At 35.4% G+C, this 25,534-nt stretch overlaps 1 protein-coding gene across 4 annotated transcripts in view; it reads right to left on the bottom strand.

Moving 5' to 3' along the window:
• LOC111189606 (CD276 antigen homolog) overlaps window positions 1–25,534 on the bottom strand; it is a 223,566-nt gene that overhangs the window by 108,242 nt on the left and 89,790 nt on the right. The window contains exons 3-4 of one of the 4 annotated variants that reach the window (XM_049471337.1): window positions 23,709–24,023; window positions 20,908–21,063 (exon numbers count right to left, since the gene is read on the bottom strand). In XM_049471337.1, coding sequence (XP_049327294.1) covers window positions 20,948–21,063; window positions 23,709–24,023 — 431 coding nt within the window. In that variant the 3' untranslated portion in view covers window positions 20,908–20,947. Of the gene's footprint in view, window positions 1–20,511; window positions 21,064–23,708; window positions 24,024–25,534 lie in introns of those variants that run through there. The other 3 variants (XM_049471339.1, XM_049471338.1, XM_049471341.1) reach the window with 3 other exon arrangements.

Raw genomic sequence — 25,534 nt, 5'->3', positions numbered from 1 at the left:
GTTCACATAATCAATCTCTTTTCTTTTACAGGTTCTTTTCCCGTCTTCCCTTCTACAGAGTGTGGACTCACCCAGGTAAGTATAGCTCAGGATTGTGCTCACTAAAACTATTTTGGGATTGTGCAGTTAAGTATTAACAGTGCTCGCTTAACACAGTTAAGTACTATACATACACAATTTTCTACTTGGTAATGTGTAGGGGTACCTTACATCTTACAGGAAGGTTTCACAACCCATCCTGCCTTCAAAATGATTACTTGTGGTTTTTTTACATTCAGGGTTTCCTGCTGCACTTTTTTAACAACGTAACACCCAGTCCCCAAACCCCTTACCCCCTAGACTAGTGGCTGAGTTGATTTAGTAATGAGGTTTAGCCTTGTGTTGTTTAGGACTGTGTAGGACAGTTTTGCAAATAAAAATATCACAATATGATATTGATATTTATATTTTTTTACCCCTAATGATGTATGGGCAATTATGCATGGATGATGTTTGCTAACCATCATTGTGGGTTTGCCAGCTAGCGCAGAAACGCTTGTTGCTGATCGCAGACTAGGCCAGTCAAGGACAGCTTGTAGCTAACCAGACTGGGCTAGTGTAAAAATAGCACAAAAGGTCTGGTGGGAACAGACAGAAAAACAAAGAAGATTCTGGCAATATGTGATCTTTGTCATGTATAAAAACAGACAAAGGTAAAGACAAATTTCCGGCATTACAATTGCATTTTACTTTTTTTCATCACCCCCACATACACAGCACACCAAACCATTACTCAAAAAGTCCAGTCTGTGTCAGGTCACCATCTTGGTTGATGCACATCTAGGTTGATGTTCCCCTTTGTGGGTGTTGTGCTAGGACGTAGGTGCTGTCAATCTGACATTGCCCTGGTCCTCTGGTTGGTGTCGGAAACTTAACCTGAGCATACTGGAAAAATAATGAGAGCCGGATATTAGGCTCCACACTAGGGGTTGGACAATATATCAATATCACAATATATTGTATTTTCATACATTGCATCAAATATCAATATTTGTATTAAAACATAGGCAGTCTTATTTTGACTTACTAAAGTTACTGCTTCATTACTCCAAATGATGGTGTTAATTAAATTAATAGGGTAAACCTGTGGTGAAGAATATTGGTTGTTAAATTCTGTGGAACAGACACCAATAAAATCCACAATTCCTGGTATTTGCTTATTTAGGTGTATTTTATCACCTATAACAGGTGCTTTGAAATATTGTGGAGAATTTTCTTTTGATATATTAAATATCGCAGAATCACAGTATCATGATATCATTGTTATCGAGTGCAGCTTATTGTGCAAAAAAATTGTATCGTGAGATGCCCTGTGATTCCCTCCATTAATCCAGACTAACACTGCAATAAAAATAGCATTAAAGAGCATTAAAAAGATTCCAGCTTAACACAGAGTCTGTTTAATACCGCCTTTTTTAACATTAAATCAGCTTGTTGGTAACGCTTTGAGAGTAGAAGGGTTAATGTGGTGCTAGTGGAAAAAGCGCTTAAAGAAAATAGCAGGATACTCAAGGCAGCCATATGTATACAAATGTGTAGTAAACAGCAAGTGTTTTTAAGATATTTGGTCAGAATGTGTAATTGCACCAAGTATGCTAAAAAGTCTCTTTAGTTCTAATTCTGCATGATAATATATATTTATATACATACAGGTAAGGACAGGGGGGAAAGATCAAGTTACTAGGTGTAAAATGAGGAATCAATTAAAAAAAAAAGAAGATAGAGTTGAGCAGTTGTAAAGAGGAGAAAGAAAAGTGTTACAGATATAGTTTCTGCTGGAAAACAATTGTGGTGTGTGCTTGGTGGAAGTAAGAACGCTAAAGGCAGCGGCAAGTAGTTCAACATCTAAATCAGATCAAGCTCAGACACTGTACTGTGCAAGGTGCAAAAAACAGACTGAAAAGGTTCATAAAGGTTATGAGAGCAAGGGAAAATTTGGTTTAACGATGCATAAATTAGAGTTTGCTGCCTTGATATTTCCTTATTCATAGCTGTATCAGTACCATTACCAGCACCATGGTTGCTCAGGTAGCCAGAAAAAAGATTCCGGGACCTACCAGCACCCTGTTTTTAGAAATAATATATTTGGCTTTCCAAGAATGGTAGCAAAAGATCACTGATGCCATTTATTTTAACATTTTGCCCTCTCCCCACTCAGGAACAAAAAAATTAAAGACTCTAACTTTATAGAAAAACAACTGATGACATCATATCAGTACAAAATATACAAATAAATACAACAGTAATGTTAAATTAATCAATAAATAATTTGTGACGGATGATTTTAAGTTTGGCATTTTCAGATGACATAAAACTTTGGGACAGTTCTGGGAAAATTGTGTTAGAATGGAGCCCTGCATTTACACCCTTTTAACCATCAGTAAACTTGGCAATTCTTAAACATATTCAGATTTTTTTTTACAAGCCATATGATATACTGGCTCATTCCCATTAATGCATTCTTATCACCAAGTAAACACAATTACAGATATTAAGGTCAATAGAAATGATTGAGGTTGTGTTCATATATTGTATAATAAATGCCTACCTCTGAATCCAGGAGGTCTTGTTGCTGTTGTCCGTGCTGCTGTAGATTTGAGTCAGGGGTTTGGCCTTTTGAAGATCTTTTGCAGAGGCATATCAGCAGAGCTGGTGCACAGTTAAAAATATTTGTTTTATTATTTTGCTGCAACACTTGCTTTGTAGGTAAAGTGGATGTGGAAAGTCTTTGATTTTATTTGAATTGACTGTGGCTAATAACAACATGCTCAGAGATATTCACTCACCAACAATTGCTGCGATGAAGATGCAGTTTAGAACAGCAGATGCTAGAATCAGACTCTGGCATGGGGTGTGGTGATGTGGATTTACATGTCCTGAAGATGATTCTACAGATAGTATAACAGCACAGTTGAGCAACAGTAACTCAGTAACAGAGTAGATAACATGATTAAAGACACTCACCAGTTCTGTAAAGTCTTGTTCCTGTACTGAAGTTCAGTGCTCCAGATGCTGCACAGTAGTAACCCCCCAGTTCTTCTTCTGTGATGTTGTGTATCAGTACAGAGTGATTTACTTGTACTGAAACTTTCCCTTTCATAGTGGCATTGTAGAAGTAAGGTGAAATTTGTTCTCCATCAGTAAGAATGCGTAAGATCAGCTTTGGGGCACTGCACTGTCTCTGTGTATACCAGTATGTATCTGCGCTGCCTTTTCTTCTAACAAGGTCACAGTGTACCATCACATTTTCTCCAAATTCAACTTGGACAGTTTTCAAACCGTGAATTGCTTGAGAGCAAATGAGTAAATCTGCAAAGAAAAACAAATTAAATAAATAAAAGCATCACCTTTACTACAACAGTTTTAAAATAATAATTGCTCTGGAAACTTACATATCTGAAGCTGTAAATTCTTCATGCTGCCACCTGAAAACTTTTTACAAAGTGTGTACTGCAGTTCTACTGAAGACAGCAACAGAGGAAGTGTGGCTTGTACTGACCACAGAAGCCTTTAACAAACTAATTCATTTTCAGATGATGGCTGCAGCTGTTGTAGACTTAAGTTATTTTATTAATCTAGCTATAATATGGTATTCATTATAAAAGTGCTGGCAAAAAATAAAACTAACTTTTAATGCATCCATGTATTACAGTATAGTTTATTTAAGAAACAGTACAGTTAATGTGAATATCTGCACAAGAAATAAATAAACATCAAAGCATTGCTGTAAAAAACTTCAGATTTTCCTATTTTTGCAGTGGTTAAATATAACTGTTTTAGGCAAAGGTTAACACAAGATAGACAGCTTAATTGGGTAAGGTGGTAAAACCTAATGTTTTAACACTTTACTTGAGATGGTATTAAAAAAAATAAGAAAAACAAAGTTTTCAAGAAAGCCAAGTATTCAAGATTCCACCATTGACTGACATAGACTTCTGTTAAACCAAAGAACGGATCTAAATACAGTTTGTGTGTGGTTTACTGCAGCTCACAGATGAGCAACCTAAGCTGAGACATTAGTTTACTGATTCCTGCCTCTGTATTTCTAGAGTTGTTATTGCAGATACAACATAAGGGAAGTGATTAAGTGCCAATTAATCTTAGGACAGCTTATTTATATTATGCCCACTGATCACTTGCATCTGAAAGGTCTCCTCAAATCCACTTCTGTAGGTCTCACTTACAAAGTGAAGGTACAATAAATTATCTAAAGATATATCCAATAAACAGCCATGCTCTTTATATAACATACAGTAGTTCTTAAATGTTTTACAGCCCAGTAGATACACTGTATTATTTGTATAAGTATTATTTATTATTTGTCTATTTAATAATAGTACATCCCTAGAGGAAACATTTATTGCTGAAATGTTGATCTTGGGACTCGGGAGATGTATTTGTGATTCTCACTTAGATTGGATGTAGAGATCAATTTTCTCGCAGATGTTTCTCCTAAAATTGTTTAGGAGAAAAACCATTAGACAAAAAATGAGACATGAGATACTTTGACATTAAGAAGATTGACTTTATTTTTTCTTTCCTCTGGGTCAAGGCAACATGGTAAAGTGTAGATGACATTTCACCCACCACTTATTCGTCAGTGCAGAGATTTGGTTGTTTCACATGTGTGAGGCCATGTAAACATGAGTGTCACCTAATTGTCTTTGAAGACTTTAAACAATATGAAAACTGCTAGCACAGAAAAGATATGACTTATCTTAGCTTGATAGATACCTTAAGTCAACTGTGTTGCCAGAGTGACCAATAAAACTTGCATTAATAAAAGAAACAGTTCTGTTAAGACTTGGACAACACCTGCACAACATGTTTGTTGTATTTATGTACAATTATTTAGAAACTGTATTAGGAAAAAAATATCCTGCAACATCTCCACACAGAGCAGATTTATAGCAGCACTCAGTACTTTTAACCACCAGATGGCACTATAAACTGGTGTATAGAAGCATTTTCTAAACAACTGAAAGTGAAACTTCTCTGTTTCTTGGGAGCTTTTCCTTGGCCTCACTGAAGTGGATTGATACAAGTGACACCAGCTCAGATTTTGCATTTTGCAAACTATGTTTTTGGGACATTCTGGCATGCACAGTGCATATAATCACAAGCTAAAAAAACAATAATATAAACAAAGGTAGTCACAATAAATGTGATAATTTTATTGTAACAGTACATACACTTGCAATGGCACAGAAGGTAGAGATTTAAAGAAGAATGACCCTAAAAATTCATAATGTTCTACAACCCCAGTTTTAAAAAAGTTGTGATGTTGGGTAAAATGTAAACAAAAATGTTTAAAAAACAGAATTGACTGATTTGCAATGCATATATACATATATTTTTGGTTGTTTAATAGAACATGTAAGTTTGAAAGCAGGAGCTTTGCCTGGGTATGTCAAGATTTTGGGCTTTTAAAGGTTTTTAGATTTTTTTTAAGTATCCTGCATAATATGTAATTTTAACTTTTTATATTTAATACATTTAAAATTGTGCTAGAATTCAGCATTGTTGATCATTGCTCTCCTATTAAAAATCATAAGGGAAACAAATGCTTTTAACAGAAAATGCAAGTAACAAGCTCTAAAACATTAATAAAAACAAATTACAAGGCGTCACTATGAGCAACTTTAAATTTCAGTCATCCAATAAGCATCACCTTCATATTGAGTGATTCCTAATGATGTACAGCTTTGCTGGATAGTTACCAAAGCAATGAGACGCAATGTTTGTCAGTAACATTATTTTTGTTAAATAACTGAATTGTTAGGTGAATAACAAGAGATGAGACTAATGTAGTTAACCTAACTCAATAACAGCGTAGTATTTACTGATAGTACTGATAATCAGCAGCATGCAGGGGTCTTTAGGTGGATAAATGGCCTGTGTCCCAAAAAACTGTGCCTGTTTTTATTCATGCACCCTGTAGGGCTCTCACCCAATAGCGCTGCGTGTGGCTGACGTCACCAGACAGTAGACTTTGAGGATGGAGCAGGGTGTGAGTTGGGACAGGTCTGAGCACTGAGTGAGAAGCACTGCTACAGAAACTGCATGCCTTAAAACAAGCAGAGGATTAAACCAAAACTCCTGCAATTGGTCTCCTTAAACAGACATTTGCAGACATTGTTGTTAAAATGGAGTCCTTACAAGTCACACCATGGTAGACTTGGCCCTGTTCCAACCTTTTTGTAATGTGTTGCTACCATCAAGTACTTAATGATTTTATGTTTCCATCAAATGGTAAAATGTGTAAAGCCCAATCTGGATGGAATTATTTTTTTCAGGGGGACAAATAGCTATATAGTTCAACGAAAAACAGTAGGTTAATCAGCCTGTAGTTGTACATGATCGTTCCGGATGGGAATAAAATCACAGAGGACCGCCCTATAAAAAATTACCTCAGAACCACCTGATAAACTAATCCCATCCAGATAGACCTTAACTTTCTTAACCCCATATGTGTTTTATGTTCAACTGTGAATAAAATATGGGTCTTTTCTGTTTTCATTAAAATTTTACACAGTATCTCAACTTGAAACTGGGGTTGTATTAGAGTTAGCATTGTTACAGTGCATAATTGCATAGTTTTTTTACATTATTTTGCATACAGCGGACACTTTTATCCAAAGCGACTTACAAATAATGATGTGCATTTAGTAATAGAGAACATGGCAAATACATTTTAGGCAAGGCCTGAAGGAGGCCAAGGGGAATAGTGGGACAGGAGAAAGAACAGAAGGGAAGCAGAATGAGGTTAGAAATAGTAGGATGTCCTTAATGACCGATAATGAAAAAAATAAAATGCTTCTTTGGCGAACATTGGTTTACACGCCTTCATTGTCTCTCTGTCATGCTCGGCATGGTTTGTTCCCCATGTGAGGAGCAGTGTGTTTATATATTTACTTTTTCCTCTTTTCCTGGGTTTAACTGCTTCATTTTCCAAAAACAGATTTTTTTGGGGGGGAAAATGATTTGGAAAATATCTGTCTCGCGTCCAAAAGTAATTGCTGACCCCTGTTATAGGCCATCCTTAGGGCTTTGAATTTATTACAAGCAGCAACCAGTAGCCAGTATTGCTGCATGAGTAGTGTAACTTACATGGTTGTGTCTCTTATATAAACCTTTTTTTTGGAGTGTGGGACTTTGACTAACACAGAAACACAATCACACGATTATGGACTTATCGTACAATAAATGGACATGACTGTAATATTTAATAATGGTGGTTATACCTTAATAACTGACTCTATACACACAGTTTGGACTGCAGTAGGTGAATAAAGAACTATATGTCTCAAACTATGATTAATTAAATGTTGTTGTCTCTAAAAGAGTATAATTGCTTTGTTACGCTATTCTATTCTATCATTATGTCAGTGGCATTTAAATGATCTTAAAATGACAATATTGTTCATCAAAATAATTTCTGGGAAGATATATTGTCCACAAAAAGTTATTATTGTGACAGGCCTAGGCACATGCAAGATAACCTGCGTTAGCAACCACGTATTAGTTCAGTCTCACATGATGTGATTGCTAACAGAAGCGCAAACAGTCCAGCGAACATGTTTCTTGGGGAAACATACCGTTATGATCTTTGGTTCTGCATTCTTTTCAACAGTGTAACACATAACTAACAGGTTCAGAATATCTTTGGTTCAGTTAAAAAAAAACAGCAAAAGAATCATAAAATTTAAAGACAAATAAAAAGTAAAAAAAAAACAGTGCAAAATTACTGGAGAATTCTTCATTTAAAAACAAAAATATTTATTCACTTCAATACACAAAATATCAATATATCACCATCAAGAGATACAGTGGGGCAAAAAAGTATTTAGTTAGCCACTGATTGTGCAAGTTCCCCTATCGTAATAATACGATATAAAGAAGAATAAGAGCCTTGTAAACACCTGTACCCGAAAACATCCCCAATCGGAACCTATCGTGCATGTATGATGGCGTTTTAGGGCCACTCTTAAAAATAAAAAATAAAAACTGCACTACAAGATTAAAGTCCTAATAATAGGAGAGAAGAAATTTTTAGGTAAATTTAATTCTAACTGCTGGAGCTGCAGTTTAGGAGCGGAGCAGAGGAAAAACAAGAAGCCTCCTAAGTGTGCAGAGATTTTCACTGCTTTGAATAATAATAATAATAATAATAATAATAATAATAATAACAATAATAAACATTATTTATAAAGCACTTTTCATACATTAAAATGCAGCTCAAATGCTGTACATACAGAGTGGTAATCAGAATAGAAAGGAAAAACTGGAAAAGGAAAAACAGTACACGTAATATTAACATGTAAAATGAACAAATAAGATAAGACAAATTATAAAATTATGAAAATTGTAAAATTGTAAAAAGGTCAAATAAAATAATATCAGGTAAAATTACAAAAGGTAAATCGATACATATATCAATGTATAATAATACAAATACAAATTATCAAAACAAAGTTTTATTAAAAATGTCTTCAGACGCTATTTGAAACTGTTTACTGATGCTTTTGGTCTGATAAAAACAAAAAGCTGCTTCACCCTCTTCTCTTCTTATCTGTAACACTACATAAAAACACTATAAAATTATAATAGTTGGCCTAAAATAATTATATTACAATGCAAAACCCAATCTGAAAGGCAGCCGAAATGTCCGCACAGCAACGCGCGCTCTCCCGGGAGGCTTCTTGGCTACCGAGATGACACCCTGTCCGTGCTAGCTCTTACACTGCAGTCCACGCAGTTACAACTACATTTCCTTCAAAATACTATGAATTTATTCTCGTAATATTACGATTTTAATTACGACTAATAGATAAAGGAGTGATAAATCAGTAATTGCTTATATTTTTTAGATATAGCTTAACAGACTGGAGAGCACACGACGATTGAAAGCTCATTACAAAAAGAAGAGACTTGAGACTCAACTTGGATTCGTGACCAAAGATTTGTGAACATCTTTGATACCAACTGTAAACTCTGGTATCATAGCTAGTTATCCAAGTGCTGTTGCTCCTCATCACCATATCACCTGATGCTGGCTGCCATCATTATGAGTACACTAAGCGATACTACACATGCGCGTCATGTTTGAACGGATTACTTGTAGCCTGCATATAAATTGAGAGTTTACTCAGACTATTGGAGAAAATGTACATATAAACACCTCAATCAGATTCTACAATTGAAATTAATTCATTTGGATTGAAGGAAAGCTTTGCATGTAAACGTAGCCATTGTACCATTTTTAAAGGATTTATTTGTAAATTACGGTGGAAAATATTATCTGCGGTTAAAATGATGATAATTACATGGAGGGACCTGATGAATGACCTGCCAATAACTGTGCCAAAGTACCAAAGACTACCAATAGTAACACACTATGCAGAAAGGGACTCAAATCCTGCAGTGCCAGACGTGTCCCCCTGCTTAAGCCAGTGTATCTCCAGACCCACCTGAAGTTAGCCAGCAGTTTGAGAGCATATAGATGATTCAGAGGAGGATTGGGAGAAAATCTTGTGGTCAGACTAAACCAACATAGAACTTTTTGGTAAAAACTTAACTTGTTGTGTTTGGAGGAAGAAGAATGCTGAGTTGAACACCATACCCACTGTAAAGCATGGGGGTGAAAACATCATGAATTGGGGCTGTTTTTCTGCAAGGGGGACAGGATGGCCGATTCGTGTTAAGGGAAGAATTAACGGGGCCACATATTGTGAGATTTTAAGATAAAACCTTCTTCCTACACACACAAAATAACTTCATTCCAAATAAGGAGTTAGATAAATGCAGCAGCCCTAATTGTCAAGGTTTAGAGAAGAACCTGATTATATCCCAGCAGAGCAGTGAAGAGAAGTAAAATCTTGGCAGATCTTGATTCCACACCCTTGTTTCTTGGTTTAGGAGTTGGCTGTGGAGCTGTGGGCTGTGGAGCTGTGGTCAAAGAAAACACAAAAAGATCTAGGGTTTAATGCAGATTCTGTGAGAGTATGTCTGTGTATATGCTGTAATGGGTTACCTGCATTGCTTGTGAAAAATCTACATTAGCAGATGTAAAGTGTGCAGAAACAGTAAGAAAGAAGATTTTTGACTTTATTGAACACACAGAGCTTAGTCTAGAACAAAGTACAAAGCAAGATTCATAACGAGATTCATTACCAACTATCAATAACATTGTCAGTGGAACTAATTTGTTGTTTGCCTCTAATACTTCCACAATGGGTCAATATTGGCCATATAACACAGTACATACATCTGTTCATTCACAAGGTTTACAGGTTGCACATTAGCATAAATACCCCTATTGTGCCAACATCATCTTTAATTAGTAGCTGCATAAGACAAGTGAAACATTGTACATCACAAATCATCATCAAGTTTCTGAGTGCTAATAGAAAGATAACTTCACATACACACCTGTCACTATAAGCTGTACGGTCTCAGGGTTTCCTACAGCATTCAAGATGCACTCGTATTCTCCTTTGTCTGATGCTTTAACATTGCTGAGCTTTATGGAGAAGTTACCCTGTACATACGCCTCAGGATAACTCTCAGTTCTTCCCTTGTATTCTGGATCCTGGCCTGCAGCAGACACTTTACCTTTGAAGATGCTGTACACATTTCTACCATTGTACCTCCAAAAAACATTAATCGCTTCACTTTTTGGTACATTACCACTGTATATACATGGCAAGGTAACGTTGCCTCCTTCAACAGCTTCAGCCATCTCTGAGGACACTACAAACAACAAAGATAAATAGTGAAACAAGGAGATAGGTAGGTAAGATAAGATAAGATAATCCTTTATTAGTCCCACAGTGGGGATATTCATAGTGTCAAAATAAATCAATTAAAAACAGTACAGTATTTAAAATATAAATAATAAAAAGTCAATAAAAAAGCCAATAACTCTTAAGATTGTATTTATAAATAATTGCATGTTGCCTTAATTGCACAGGGGTAATGGAAAAAGATTTTACATTATGTTACACTGAAACAATTCTATTTTCTGTAAGCATGTAGCATTTCTGTAAGTGTGTAGTGTGTGTGTTTGTGTAGAGTAGTTTGCTGTGTATATGTGGTCAGCTGGGAGTTAGATGTGCAAACACAGTGGACATTAAAATTTCAAGGACATTTTAAATGTCCTATTGTTGTGCCACTTTCTCACCTTTATTGATCACAAGCAGGAATATGCAGATGATAAGACATCTGCAAAACACAACAGAATATATTCAGTGCTTAAGCAGCCACACAGGTTCTACCAACTTCCAAAGAACCAAGTAAACCAAGAAAAACTGGTATAGCTCTGAGTTAAACTCAGTCAGGGTTAAGTGGAACAAACACATGCAAAGACATGTCTAACTGATGAAAAAGTATGCAGGGCACAAACAGGTTTATTAAAACTGGGTGTTGTTTAAGACTGCTTCACACTTCTCTGTAGTTTATTAACTCAGCTTGTTTAATATATAACTTTTATAACTGCTCTACAATACCTATTGATGGCATTTCAGTCAAATGTAAGCAGTTTACAGGTTTTACCAGCAGAGTCTGATTATCATATGGTTCAATGACTTCGTCCACATTGGGTATCTAAAGAAACAACATGTAACGTTACAATATTTTGACCATTTCTCTTTTACTGTCACACACTTAATGTGGCAAATTGAGAGATTAGACAATAATAAGTGGAGGTTATAAAACTGTTCTAAAGAGCTTTATTATTATTATTATTATTATTTTTAACTTATTTTAGTTTTTCTACTCAGAACCGGTAGTATGAGCGCTTGTAATTGAGGCCTACAGGTGTTACACCAAATGCTGTGACCATCGAGTTGTGTAACCATAGAGGGCGCTTTTTTCTCAGTTTCTGTTGATTTCAGTAAAAGAATATTAAAATAGGCGTGTATATGTAAACGTAAAAATGCGAGAAAAGCATCATATGTATCTGCCATATGCCAAAATGCTCCTGGTAGTATTGTTGAAAAGTCTGAATCAAAATATCAAGGCACAGTTAAGGGTAAATAGGGGTCATTAGAAACCGTTTATTTGTATTTTGTATTTGAATTGCATACTTATTATTAATTGACATTTACACACTTGAAAACTCACACAAATATGCCAGTGGTCTCCGGTTGTTTAGTTCACTGGAGTAGAGCAGAATTACGTAAAAAAAAAACATGAAAACAAAAAACGATGTGGTTCCGCGCATGCGCACTGGTGGTAAGAAGCACATTTCGACGGGTAGCACAACTCGACAGAACACCGTGACTCGGCGGTAACAGCATTGTGTGTTGATAGTTAACTATACGGGCTATACAGCTAGCTGCTGTAATCCCGAACTCTTTCTCTTTCTTCGCGGGTAAATAATAATACATGGAGATAACGGGAGGATCTAAATATTAATTATTTATCATTAATTATCATAAATAACAGGTCTCGGCATGCCGCGGGCCTGCTCTGAGCTCTGCGCTCCGATTAAACTAAGAACAGCAAACCTATACATACCTTTTAATCATGGTGTCTAACTCAGAAAGTACAGCTGAATAAAACTAGTAAAAATTTTTTTTTTTTTTTAGCTGTACCGTTATTTATTTCCGCATGGCAATCTCTCACTGTTGTTTCCCTAAAAGAGCGTGCGCATGCGTACATAAACACTCCCATGTGATTATTGCTGCTATAGACATATATACGTAGACGTCGCATAGCCTGCCTCCTGGCGTGTCAGCGTGGCCGCCATATTGGAGGAGTCTACCATGCGGCCCCCAGTGTATTTATTCTACCGATTTGTACCCGATTTTCAAACGAGTTGGTTTGTTACAAACAGCAGAGATGTAGTAATGATACAGGACGCTGTCACACATTACAAATACTTGCGTTAGTGCTGAAATACTTTGTATTATGTTCTTTAACAAAGACTCACATACGTTATGGCGTATTAATAAGTGTATAAAGGAATTAATTATATATATATATATATATATATATATATATATATAGACTTAAATGCTCTGCGCCTAATGTTTTGATGCCAGCCAAGATATCTTGGTGTGGGTGAGCATTCTCCTGCCATGACTGGCAGCAACACAGCTGTCAGTGTACACCAGCAGTTAGGACAGTGTGTCATTCAACAAGATTGAAGGCAGGATAGAAGCGCTTATTCTAAAGACCTCCGTACTTAAACTCGATCCCAGTTGAATCTAAACAAAACCTGGTTGCAGTGTGACCTTTGACCCATGTTATAGAGACATATCTAGAAGTCAAGGATCTCTCACCCAGAAGTAAACTCCCTAAAAGTATCCCCTTATTCAGCATTTTTATAAGGCATGTGGAGAAGCACCATTACACCATGTTGTGGCAAAATTCAGTGTCTAATCAGACTGCACCTGTAATCATTTAAATACCTGCCTTTTATGGTGTATTGTGATCTGACCACACTGACTTTGATTGTTCTTTCTTTCAGATATCAGAATAGATTTGTTTGCAGCTAATTTTGATGTACCAGAATTACATTAACAAGGTAAAGACATGCAGAAAAATCTGTTTATTAACTGTTATCTTACTTACTTCAGAAAAATCTGTTTATCAACTGTTATCTTACCTACTGTTTATTTACTGTTTATAACTTTTGCTGTTTTCAGTTTTATATATTCAAACCAATATAATGTGAGGAAAAAATGCAGAAGTGGTAATGTCTTCATATTCAAGATCTTAAACAATGTTATTGTAAAGGTCACACAGCCATGAAAAAATCTGATCACAGTCACTTTACCCTGAAAATGTGCATGTAGCCCTATAGGACTTAAATGCTCTGCGCCTAATGTTTTGATGCCAGACAACTGTTATCTTACTTACTGTTTATTTACTGTTTATAACTTTTGCTGTTTTCAGTTTTATATATTCAAACCAATATAATGTGAGGAAATAATGCAGAAGTGGTAATGTCTAAGTTTGATCATTGTGAAAACAGTGGTTATTCTTCTGTTATATTCTCAGGCACTAACCACAGTTCAGATGCACTGCACGATAAAAGGTTTCGATCTACAGATGCACACTAACCATTAACCCTCGGTAACAGGTTTGCAGAAGGCGCTGCTGCTAATGATGAAGAAACCTGAGACAGAGACATGCAGTGAATAAAATAAACAGGAAATGGTGAGTTCAGCATTCTTATATTCAGCTTCTCAGTCAATAACTTCCTCCAGCTACAGCACAGTTCTGCTGTGTTAGCTCTGCAACTACAGACCACAAACAGAAACAAAGCGCTGTGTGAAGAAGCTTCTCACACCCTGGCTGTTCCGAGCTGGTTAAGGTACGTTATGAGTTTTTATCAACTAATTAATCATTTATCCTTTCAGGAACAATAAAGAGCATAAGGTGAGGTTTTATCTGAGTGTATTAGCTTTGATCTCTGACTATTATCTGTCAGTTCTTTACTGTCGTTCAAGTTCTAAAAATACTCTGTGTGTTAATTTGTGAAATTGCTTTTTGATTTAGCAAAGTACTCAGTACTCAAATCAAGCTTGGATTTAGGCTGTGATGTTTGTTTTTTAATCAATGCGAAGAACCAGGCACTTGTTTTAATAATTTTGTGTCTAATAATTAATTATGGAGCTTTGATCTTGCTTTTGATGTCTGGGTATGTTTCAAAATAGTTTATTATTAGGTTCTTATGTATCTGCCTTATGATAATAAATGATAAAATAAATAAAAGCTGTACACTGATTTAGATTTTATTATTTTATATTTAATGTGTTCTTCTGATTTCTTAATTAATATATGGTTTGGTTATTAAACTGTTTTAAAATCGGTCCTGTTCGGTTGCATCCGTACAATGCACAAATCAGTCAAAATACAAATGAATGAAAGTACCTTTGGCCATTTTTTTAATCCATAATCGTTGCTTTTGAATGCTGACTTGTATGTCATCAGTTATTGAATCAGTACTTTATTTTCTACACAGTTAGCATTCACAATATATATATATATATATATATATATACAAGCATGGTTTGATTTTATCTGTCATTTTTGCTTTTGATCTCTGGCCTCTATGTTCTCAAAGCATAGTTAGCAATCGCAATATACGATTGTGATCTTTTACATGTGATGTTTAGTTTTTTTTCAGACAAAATACACTGAAGTTTCAGTACTGTAAACTTGATCATATATTACAATAAATCAGATATCAGCCCCCTATGCTATCAGTTGTTTGATGCAAATTCTATTTTTTATATCTACTTGAGATCCTTTTATCTGTAATGTTTGCGGTAGTTCATCCAGGGTTATAGTGATTTAAATGGCAACTATGAAACACTAGACAGATCTCTGTTGGTTTATTTGAAGAAGAGTAGAGAGACAGGTGGTCTCTTCTTGCTCATGTCTTTATATGTTCATACGCTGATGTTCATCAACAGGGGGAAAGTGCTGAAACTTGTCTAAACGTGTTCTCTTATTTGGTGGAAACCACAGTGACCTGATGTTAAGAATGTGTGAACTGGAGGTGGCATGTGGCCAAAAAATGACATAAAGTTAAAAAAGTGTGTCACTCCTGTTAAAATGTGCTGGTTTACAGTTATTTACTGGTCTTAGGGAATTAGTGGTATAGATTAAACATTTTCCACTTTCACTGCTGTCAATTTAGATTTGTAAATCTATTTCTTTTGACAATGGTCAGACTGCAGTCAGTCAAACATGCATTTGTTTCTCAAATCAGATCTGTTGAGATGACTGGCTGCACTGTTATTTGCAAGAGATCAGGTCAAATTTGTCATCTAGATGTTGCAAATCTATCTGAATATGTTGCTGTCGTTGCTTCAGTATCTAAACTTAATTTTTTTTGGGCCCCCACACTTCCATTACTTTGAATTTATTGAGGTCATTGTTTGACATGTTGTAAATGATACAAAAGACTAAATATGAGCATACAGACTCTTACACCTCTCACAAAAGTGTTTTCGCCAGCAGTCTGAACGTAGCCTAAGATGTGGTTTCTCTGTGAATCATTTGGTTTTAACCAGTATACCCATAAAAACAAATTTGAGCAATTCTGCTTGAGCATTTTTATTGACACCACTGGAGATCCTGAGATAACATTAACACTGTACTGAATCTGGATCTCAACAGGTTTAATTTATTAAGCATTTGATGTGCTTAACAAGATAATTACTTCATATATACAGTATTGTGCAAATGTTTTAGGCACGTGTGGGAATTTTAAGTAAAGAAAAAGCTTCTTATCTGTTCAGTAAGAGTTTATTATCTCAGTATACATACAGTATACACATAACACATTACAGCATTACAATAAATACAGACAGCAATTTAACAAAAAGCAGAGCTTTTACAGCCCTGTTTTTCTTAAAAAAAAACATTTCCTAATCTCTCCTCCTCATCTGAGTTTAATAGAGTTATTATTTCTAGTCCTCATCATAATAATCAACACCTGGTTTGGTAAATTGGTAAATGTGGTCAATCAGGTGAGCTGCTAATGGAACTGAACATAATATACACATGCTGGCTGAGGAGCGTCCAGGAGAAATCTGGAATCTCTACGCTTTGTTCTACAGCTTGGCTCAGGATACAACCCACTTACCTAAAAAATGATAAATTCTTGTTAAGTATTACTGTATTTATGTTTATTTACATCTGTTTAAATCATATGTGGTGCTTTTTTCAGGCAAAAACACTCATATTGCTAAGATAAATGAATGTATTTTGCTTAGGTGCCTAAAACTTTTGCACAGTACTGTATATCTCTTCAAATAATATTACTCAATCAGAGTTCCTCTTTTATCTTAAGAGAAAGCATTTGTGATTTTTTTTCACTAGAGACTTCCCTTTATAAAGGTCACAGCTCAAAAGATCACAGTGGTTTGTTAAAAAAAAGACAAAGTCAAGCCTGTAGCAATATATGTATTTCATTTTAAATGAATACAAACACAGAAATAACAGAGGCACAACAGTAAAACCTTCAGATCTTCTCACACACACAAACATAGAGCACAGCAATCAGAGTTAACTAAGTTTATGCAGTTTGAACTGTTCATTAAACCCTTGTAGCTGTTTCAGTTTTCCCCAATTAAAATGATGTTCCTTTATATACGGTTTAAATCAACTTTCTTGATAATTCCACATTCCAAACCTTCTGTCCTCAGCACATTTGGATAGATCAAATTCATAATTTCAATGTCTTGTTTTGTTCCGATATGTTTTCATGTTTGTATTTACGTTTAAACTAAAACAAAAACAGAATCAAAGCAGCTGGAGTACAAGTATAATAAATATGAAATTATATTTAAATGGTGCAACATTAATACCTTGAGTAACTGTATGCTTCATGTGAAATGTTTCCAGCCCAATTCAGTCTTTTTCCAAGAAAAGTTCTTCTGATCAAAATCCAATTTCCTCACCAAAATCTGTTGTTTATTTTTTCGTTATTTTTAATGTGACCTAAATCTAACATTCGCCTGAACTGTTCACACACATACGCAAAAGAATGAAGCTTCACGTAAAGTTTCAGTTTCATTTCTCCAGCATCACAGGAGCTATCAACACATTCCACTAGCTGAAAGCAGGGCCTATCACAGAGAATGCATTAAAGGAGAACTCTGGTGTAAAATTGACTGTTGGTGTAGTAAAACATGATAAAAATTACGTACCTTTGTTGAATAGCCCACCTCCGCTCTCTTTCTGAGATCCAGTAATTCGTGCATTTTGCTTAGCACAGTAGGAGAGCGGAGGTGTGCTATTCAACAAAGGTAAGAACTTTTTATCATGCTTTACTACAGCAAAAGTCTATTTTACACCAGAGTTCTCCTTTAAAGCATGCTGTAAAAATGCTATGCTATTCTGCCACAAACACTTTTTGATTTACATTCGTAACTTTTCTTTATATTTAGTTTTTATGTATTTTATTTCTTTTGATGCTGCAGCAGCGTTATGAGTGTTGTCACATTTTGACCATTTAATTAGAAATACACAGTGGTTAAATTATAGGAAGTTATGCCTTCTATAATTTAGTTTGAACAGAGACCTCAGCACAAACATTTATAGTAAGGTCTGTTATCCCACTATTTCACCACTGAAAATTTCACTCACTGCTGTCATCCTTTTGTCTTTTTCCTTGACATAAAAAACACAGGAATTTCAATCTGGTGATCGGTGTGGAATGATAAGTGTCGCATTTCAATTCCACATAAAAAAGAGGCCAAAATTAGAACTGAAAATATCAGATTTAGTGTTTTTGCCACAGATAACACATCTGATTTGAACCACTTATACCTGCTGAGTAAACGTAGCCTATGAGTCAGACAGTCACTAATATCATATCAGATTAACAGGAGTCTACAGCCACTTTAGCGTTTACTGGAAGGATCTTTAAACAGGTTAAAGGGGTTGTGGTCTAAAAACATTCCAGTAAGATACAGTGGAGATACAGTGGTGCTCTCTGCATTAAGATCGTCTCGCCTTTATGGACAAATGCTGCATTAGCCACTTAGTTAATGCACTGCAGCTATTAAACATAAAATAAACCTTTAGTACTGTTAGCCTTAATAAGATAATAGAGTGGGCATAATTTCCTTCATTTGCTTTTAAATAATGCTGTTTATGCAAAATCTTATCTCTCAATTTTTGCAATGTTTTACTTTTCCTGACAATTAGAATCTTGTAGTTAGTTTGAACTAGACCAATAGAAATGCTCCTTATTTAACAAATTCATAACTTAAAAAAAAAAAAAATTGATTCTTCATTAAGAGACAAACTTAGATTTACAGCATTAAAAACAAAAGTCACAAAATAAAAATAAACAATTTTTAAAGTGCACATTTGTGAAATTCTTAAAAATATTCCTTTATTTTAGTACACTCAAACGTAAAAAAGAAAATAAATATAAATTATAAATATGTCATTTAAATTCAATTTAAACACAATGTAAAAACACTTACTTTTAGTACTTAGTTTTTGGGGTATTTTCATCCATTTATCACCGTTGCAACCAAATTATTACCACATTTCATTTAACTTAGCCTTTTTCTTGCTTCTATATGCGCACAGCTATTACATATAAAGCACTGAAGAGAGCCAAGAACAGCAAGCATAAACAAGTGCCTACAAAGACCCTGTTCATGAACTAACAGTCAAAAAACTTCCAGTTAAACCACTTGTTTTAAAAATAATAAATAATTATAATAATAATAACAACAATGCACTCAAAAAGATGGAATCTTTGGAGAAATGTATAAGTACTACAAAATAAGTATTAGTATTTTAAGTATTAGTCTTAATAGTCCAGTGCAGAAACCGACCAGAGGTGGCAGGAAAGTGGATCATAACAAAACTGAAAGTGAAAGTGCTGATCTGGGACCACTATATTATTACAACATATTACATTATGCTTTTAGAAGTGGTGCAAATCCACTCAATAAATACGAACACTTGACTATGAACCTAAGGCTTATTAAATTTCTTGATAATCTGCTTCTTCATAAACTTAAACAAATACCCAACAAAATGTTCCATATCACCAAATCAGCACTGCCACTACACGAGTGTATGAACACACCACCCAGTCAGCACTGACTCGCTCCTATACCGCCATTAATTCAGGGGGTTAGTAAGTAGTGACGCAGTAATATTATCTGATTGCTAAGCATAAACTTAGGCATGAGTTTAGCCTTGCCCTCTTTCTCTATTCCCTACGTAAAGGGGAATAAATCACAACTTTACCTTCAATATCTCACCATCCGAATAGTCCTTCAGCTATACTTCAGCTTAGCTATTTTACCCACAAAGTAGGTAGTTAAGCTTTTTGGTTTGATAATTGCTTTAAAAGCTTGAGAACCAGTGATCTAAAGCTTTTGGATTTTATTATTATTATTTATTTATTATTATTTATGTATTTCTAGAGTATAAACAGCACATGGGTTTGACTATCATATTATTTTTGTTATTGCTATGACTTGCTAGATCCGATAAGATTTTATGAGGTTCTACGTTTGTAAGTGAGAGTTACCGCATACAAAAGTTACAGTCAAAAGTTTGGACACACCCCTTTATTTAATCTCATTTAGTTTCTTTATGTTTTATTATTTTCTATGTTGTAGATTAATATTAAAGTCATGAAAACTATAAAGGAATGCATATGCAATTGAAGTAAACAAAAAAAAGTGTTAAACCAGCCAAAATATGTTTTATACTTTAGATTCTTCAAAGTAGCACTATTTGCTTTGATGTCAACTTTGCACATATTGGCTGATTCTCTCGGCTTCATGAGTACGGTAGTTCTTGAGGTTCTGAGTTCTTGTTTACTGCTTTTCCTTCTCTCTCTCTTTATCCATCTCTCTCACTCTATCTATCTAAATTAATTCTAGAGGTTCTGAGCTCTTATTTACTGCTTTTCTTTCTCTGTCTGTCTCTCTGTCTGTCCATACAAGTTACTACTTGTACTATATACTAGAGGTTCTGAGTTCTTCTTCACTGTTTTCCAACCATCCATCCATCCATCCATCCATAAGAGTTCTAGCGGTTCTGAGCACTTAACTGCTTTTCTTTACTCTGAACCTAACTGTATGTATTCCTTAGTCTATTATCATCAATCTATTATGTAGTAATTAAAACAATTAAAGAATAAATTATTAATGAGAATGTGTCCAAACCTTTGACTGGTACTGTAGTTCCCTTTGAACTTAAACATTGAACAAAGCGTTTCTCTTTCAACATAGCTTTTAAACAATGGAGAAAGAAAACAACTACAGCCTCTAATAAACAGTAGAACAGGCCTGAGAGTTTTAAAGGTTGTTTTCAGCATTTCCTATTTTTTCTATAGTTTTTGCACTGCGTTGCACGGCATTACACATGAAGCTCTCTTCAGAAAGTACAGGCAGCACAGCAGAGCTCAGGCAGAAAGCAGAGAGCAGCCCAGCAGAAATGCAAAGAGAAGCAAAAGGCTGTGTGGTCTTCCCTCAGTGCCGCTGCTGTTCTTCTGTTTGTCTGATTTGGAGTCTTGCCGTTCTGTGAAATACACCACACACACGCGCAAGAATATTACAAAACAATTTTGACAGTCTTTGACAGATTGAAACTAGTGGATAACACATTCAGGTTAATAATCCTCAAATATCTGAAGCATACAGAAGCCACAGAGTTTGGTCACAGTATTTCATAATGACTAACAGCATTTAAGTTTCAGTGCCCTTTTTGCCAAAGCAGGTCACAAGACATGCAACGTTCATTCAGGTTTCACAGTGAAAGTGTGTTCTCTGCAGTTTTATCACAGTGAGGTTGTTTATCTTTTTCTCTCTACACTCATTTGGGTGCCTCAACAAAACATAGAGTGCTTTCAGCTCCAGATCTACAATGTCTTCAACTAGGGGCTAGTGTCAATTGATAAAAACAAGGCAGATGCTGTTCACATGAAGGACCCTATTTTAGTAATCTACACGCGAGCCGTCAATTATGCATTGTGCAGCTTGATTAAGGGTGTCTTTGCTACAAAAAATAATTTATTATATTTAACATAAACCTACATATATATTTTTTTCTTACCTTCTATTGCTCTCCAGTGCTTTTTATTCTTTTAATACTTTAAAACTTATTCCTATTCTATTTATTGTTTATTGTACCTTTTTTGTAGGGTAATGTTTGTCAATAGTCTGTTTAACTGTTACATGTCATACATGTGTTGCTCTTACCAAATTCCTATAATGTGTAACATACTTGGCAAAATAAAGTGATTCTGATAACGACAGTAAAAGTACACCTTGCCCAGGCATGTACTAATTCTCTTAATTAATCATGGGTGTGTTTTAAGTCTAATGTGCTCTAACTTTGGCAGATTGCTATCTTTTCAGCACAGTGCGTCTGTGCTTCTCAGCAGCGGAAACTGACCTGCTTGTTTCGCGCTGTGAAAGAGCACCAGCAGCTCATTTACGGGAACAGCAATGTTATTTTATATTATATTCTGTTTACTGTTGGTGTAAAGGTTGGGTTTGTGCACTGCATGCCCATTGGCGTAGATATATTCACAAGCACCAAACAATGCAGGCACAAGGCGTGAAAATTGTTTCAAAGGCATGAAGACTGTTGGCAGGGTGTAAGATAGGGCCCTATGTGTTTATAGTAACATTACACTATCGATAAGTATCATGGTGGCACTAGGAACATTTAGCTTACATAGAATCTGCAAGAATAGTACTTGTAGCTACATTCTTCATAAACAGTTTTATAATCATTATTCTAAATAGATTTCACTCATTCAACTCAGAATTAAAGTAGTTAAAAACTTCAGTTTTAACGCTCTACTTGCTAAAACAATGTGGGGTATAAACTCTGCTTGGTCTCATATTGACAGTTTATGGGGTGTGCCAGGTCGGGCTGGATTTTTTTTAGGCCCAATCTAAGATCTAATTTGGACATACGGTGTATCAGATTCTAAATTCTGAGCTGAGGTTTTTAGTTTAACATTATAAAAAGATATAAAGTAGTGGCAGTATGACGTCTGCTTTGAGAACTAAAAATGAAACTAAAATAAAATGCTCTACAAAAACAAGACAATTATCTGCCCAGGTACAAGCATGTTTTATGTTGCCATTAAACACTGCAATCTGGGTGTGATGACAATGATGGAACCATTATTTATAGCAGTGTTTCTCAATCGAGTCCCTGGAGGCACCCTGACCTGCTTTAACACAGTGATCTGCTGAGAGACAAGTGTGCTCGTTTAGGTTAGAGAGTAGAAAACAACACAGCAGTGCACAGTGTTCAAAAAACTCACTTGGGTCCTTGTGAATACAACGTGTTGTTATTTGTACTACTGCCCAAACACAGGTTATTATTAAGCTATTCAAGTAATAAAAGCTTAAGTGCAAATTAATGCAAATGAAAGTATTCACAAGTTAATCAAACATGATTTAATATCTCTATCTTTTATGCAGGTTATATTATTTAAAGCTTTAAATTGGCTTTAAGATTTATATGTTTATGAATGATTTGGATCATGGCGTTAAGGTCAGTTGGTTGGTTGGGGTTTTATTGTCACTTCAGCACATATTTGTCTTTTTGTGGCATACACTTGGTTTTATACGTCCAGACAGAGTAAAGTTGTTCAAAGGTTCTAGCACGATAAGGGAAATATATTTCACTACATATGTATAAAATTAGGTGTTTGAGTTTAAGATGTGACAAAAACTTTAAGGCTTTTCCTAAAAGGTCTTTATCCATGTTCTTTTCTTGGTGGTAAGATTATCTTATATTGATTTTATATGATGTCTTATAGGTTGTCTTGTGTTAATAAATGACAGTTATGACATATATAGCTGAAATTATACATTTTGGAATATAGCAAATCACTATTTTCATAATACATGAACCAACATTACTTACTAGTGTCTGCACTAGTGTTCTAATCCCACTTTTGGGATTGTACTATCTAAGCACAAGCCTAGAAACTCTCTCTACAGAGATCAGCCTGCCTAGGAACCAGCTACAGGAACACTCCACCACTGGGACCTTACCCGTGAGAGCTGGAGAATTTCAAAACACCACTTTAACCAGTGAATACAGAGTACAAAATACAACATCTGTTAATCATTAACGTATGTACTGACTTTTCAGACTACAAACAATATCAGTAATGTGTAAAAACAGTGCATACACACCTGTAGTAACAGTCAGCTGTAGTTTTGGATGATTGTTGAGTTGAGGAATGAAGCAGGTGTACGGTCCTGAATCAGACTCAGTCACATTGTTCAGTATGATTGAGAAATTGCCTTTTTTCCATTCTTCTGGAAAACTCTTGACTCTGCCTCTGAACGCTGCTTCCTGTTCACCCAACTGCTCTTTTCCATCGATTATGTTGTACACAGTCTTACTATCCCTGTATCTCCAGTACACATTGACTAAGCCAATGTCACTGGTTGAACAATTCAGGATAACAGACCCTCCTGTAAAAGCTGAAACATCCTGCAGAGACACTGAAAAACACACACATACAAACACTGTGTGAGCTTGGACAGTACTGAAAGCTTGGACAAACAAATGTAATCTGCAGAATTATTAAGAATGTTTCTCTTCTCCGAATCTGTTGATGAGTTTGTTTACTTGCTTACGCGTTTTCTAGTAATTGCAAATTCGAAACTCAGATTCAAAATGAATTAATTCATTTATAGTGTTCCGATACACTGACCGTATCAAAACCTCTCTGGGTGGGTACAGTAGATGGTGCACTCCTAGGGTGATGTGGATCAGCACAAGGCTGTGTCTGTGAGCTGATGTATCAGAACAGAGTCGCTGCGCTTTCCTCCGAGTGTTAGTGCTGTGATGCTACTCGGCAATGCTACAGCATCAGGAGCAGTTCAAAAAGAGTCTGACTTCACATGTGTTGGAGGAGGCATGTGCTAGCCTTCTTAACCCTCCTGGTGTTGGAGCATCTCTAGTGATAGGGAGTCCTAATGAGTGGGTTTTGTAATTAGCCGTGTGAATTGGGAAGAAATGGATTTAAAAAAAAAAAAACACATGTAACTGTCCCGAAATAGGATTCATTACGTTACAGTTTCAAAACACTTCTAATCTTTTCACGTATTCCGGTACGAGTAACGTAAAGCAGCTGATCTGAGATCACAATGTTTTGTACCCTAATGTGTCTGAATGAAAAGTTAAAAAATCTGATCTCTGATCTCAGAACTGTTTGTTGTGAACACACAACATCATCACCACAACTGATTGTTACAATTATTATTTGCAACAAATAATAATATCATTATGCATTGCTTATATTAATATTATTTATTAAGTATTTATTGCTCATGGGTGATAAAATTTTGCATGTTTAGGGTCATTGTCTTGCTGAAAAGTCTTGTACAGCCTCCAACAGGTTTTCTTTCAGGGTTGTCTTATATTTATTTCCACCTATCTTTGTTTGTGGATGGAGCTAAACGATTGTAAGTGACAAAATGTGAAAAAAGCTGAAGGGATATGAATACTTTTGAAACCATGGCTTAGCAGAACTTGTGCATGAGTGCTGTAGCAGAATGTAGGACAGGCAACTTATCACTAATAACCCTTCCTCTGTCTTTACCTACAGGTTCCCAGAGTTCATCTCCCCACTTTTTTTTACACAAATCCGTGGGCTCTACCAGCTAGTATAGCTAAGGATCAGCACAAAAGGTAAGACTCAAACGTAAGTATTACACCTGTGTACAATAAGGACTGGACGATATGGGCAACATCTATAATCACGATAAATTCCTAATTTTGTTTGATGAAATATAATTTAGCTATTAATGTAAACAGTATAAAAGCCACTGCTCATGGTTTACTTAGTCACACACTGATAGAGCTGGGCAATATGAAAAAAAATATTATATCACAGTTTTTAAATATAATCTTACAATTATATTTTATGACAGTACTTATTGTATAGTGTGTTATTTGACTTGCAGACAAAATACAGCATCAGCAGTGGCAGATTCTGCTATTTAAATAG

Source organism: Astyanax mexicanus, chromosome 23 (assembly GCF_023375975.1).
Source record: "Astyanax mexicanus isolate ESR-SI-001 chromosome 23, AstMex3_surface, whole genome shotgun sequence".
NCBI classification, from domain to species: Eukaryota; Metazoa; Chordata; class Actinopteri; order Characiformes; family Acestrorhamphidae; genus Astyanax; species Astyanax mexicanus.
The sequence above is the reverse complement of the archived record's forward strand: the minus strand, read 5'-3'. Positions and strand labels throughout refer to the sequence as shown.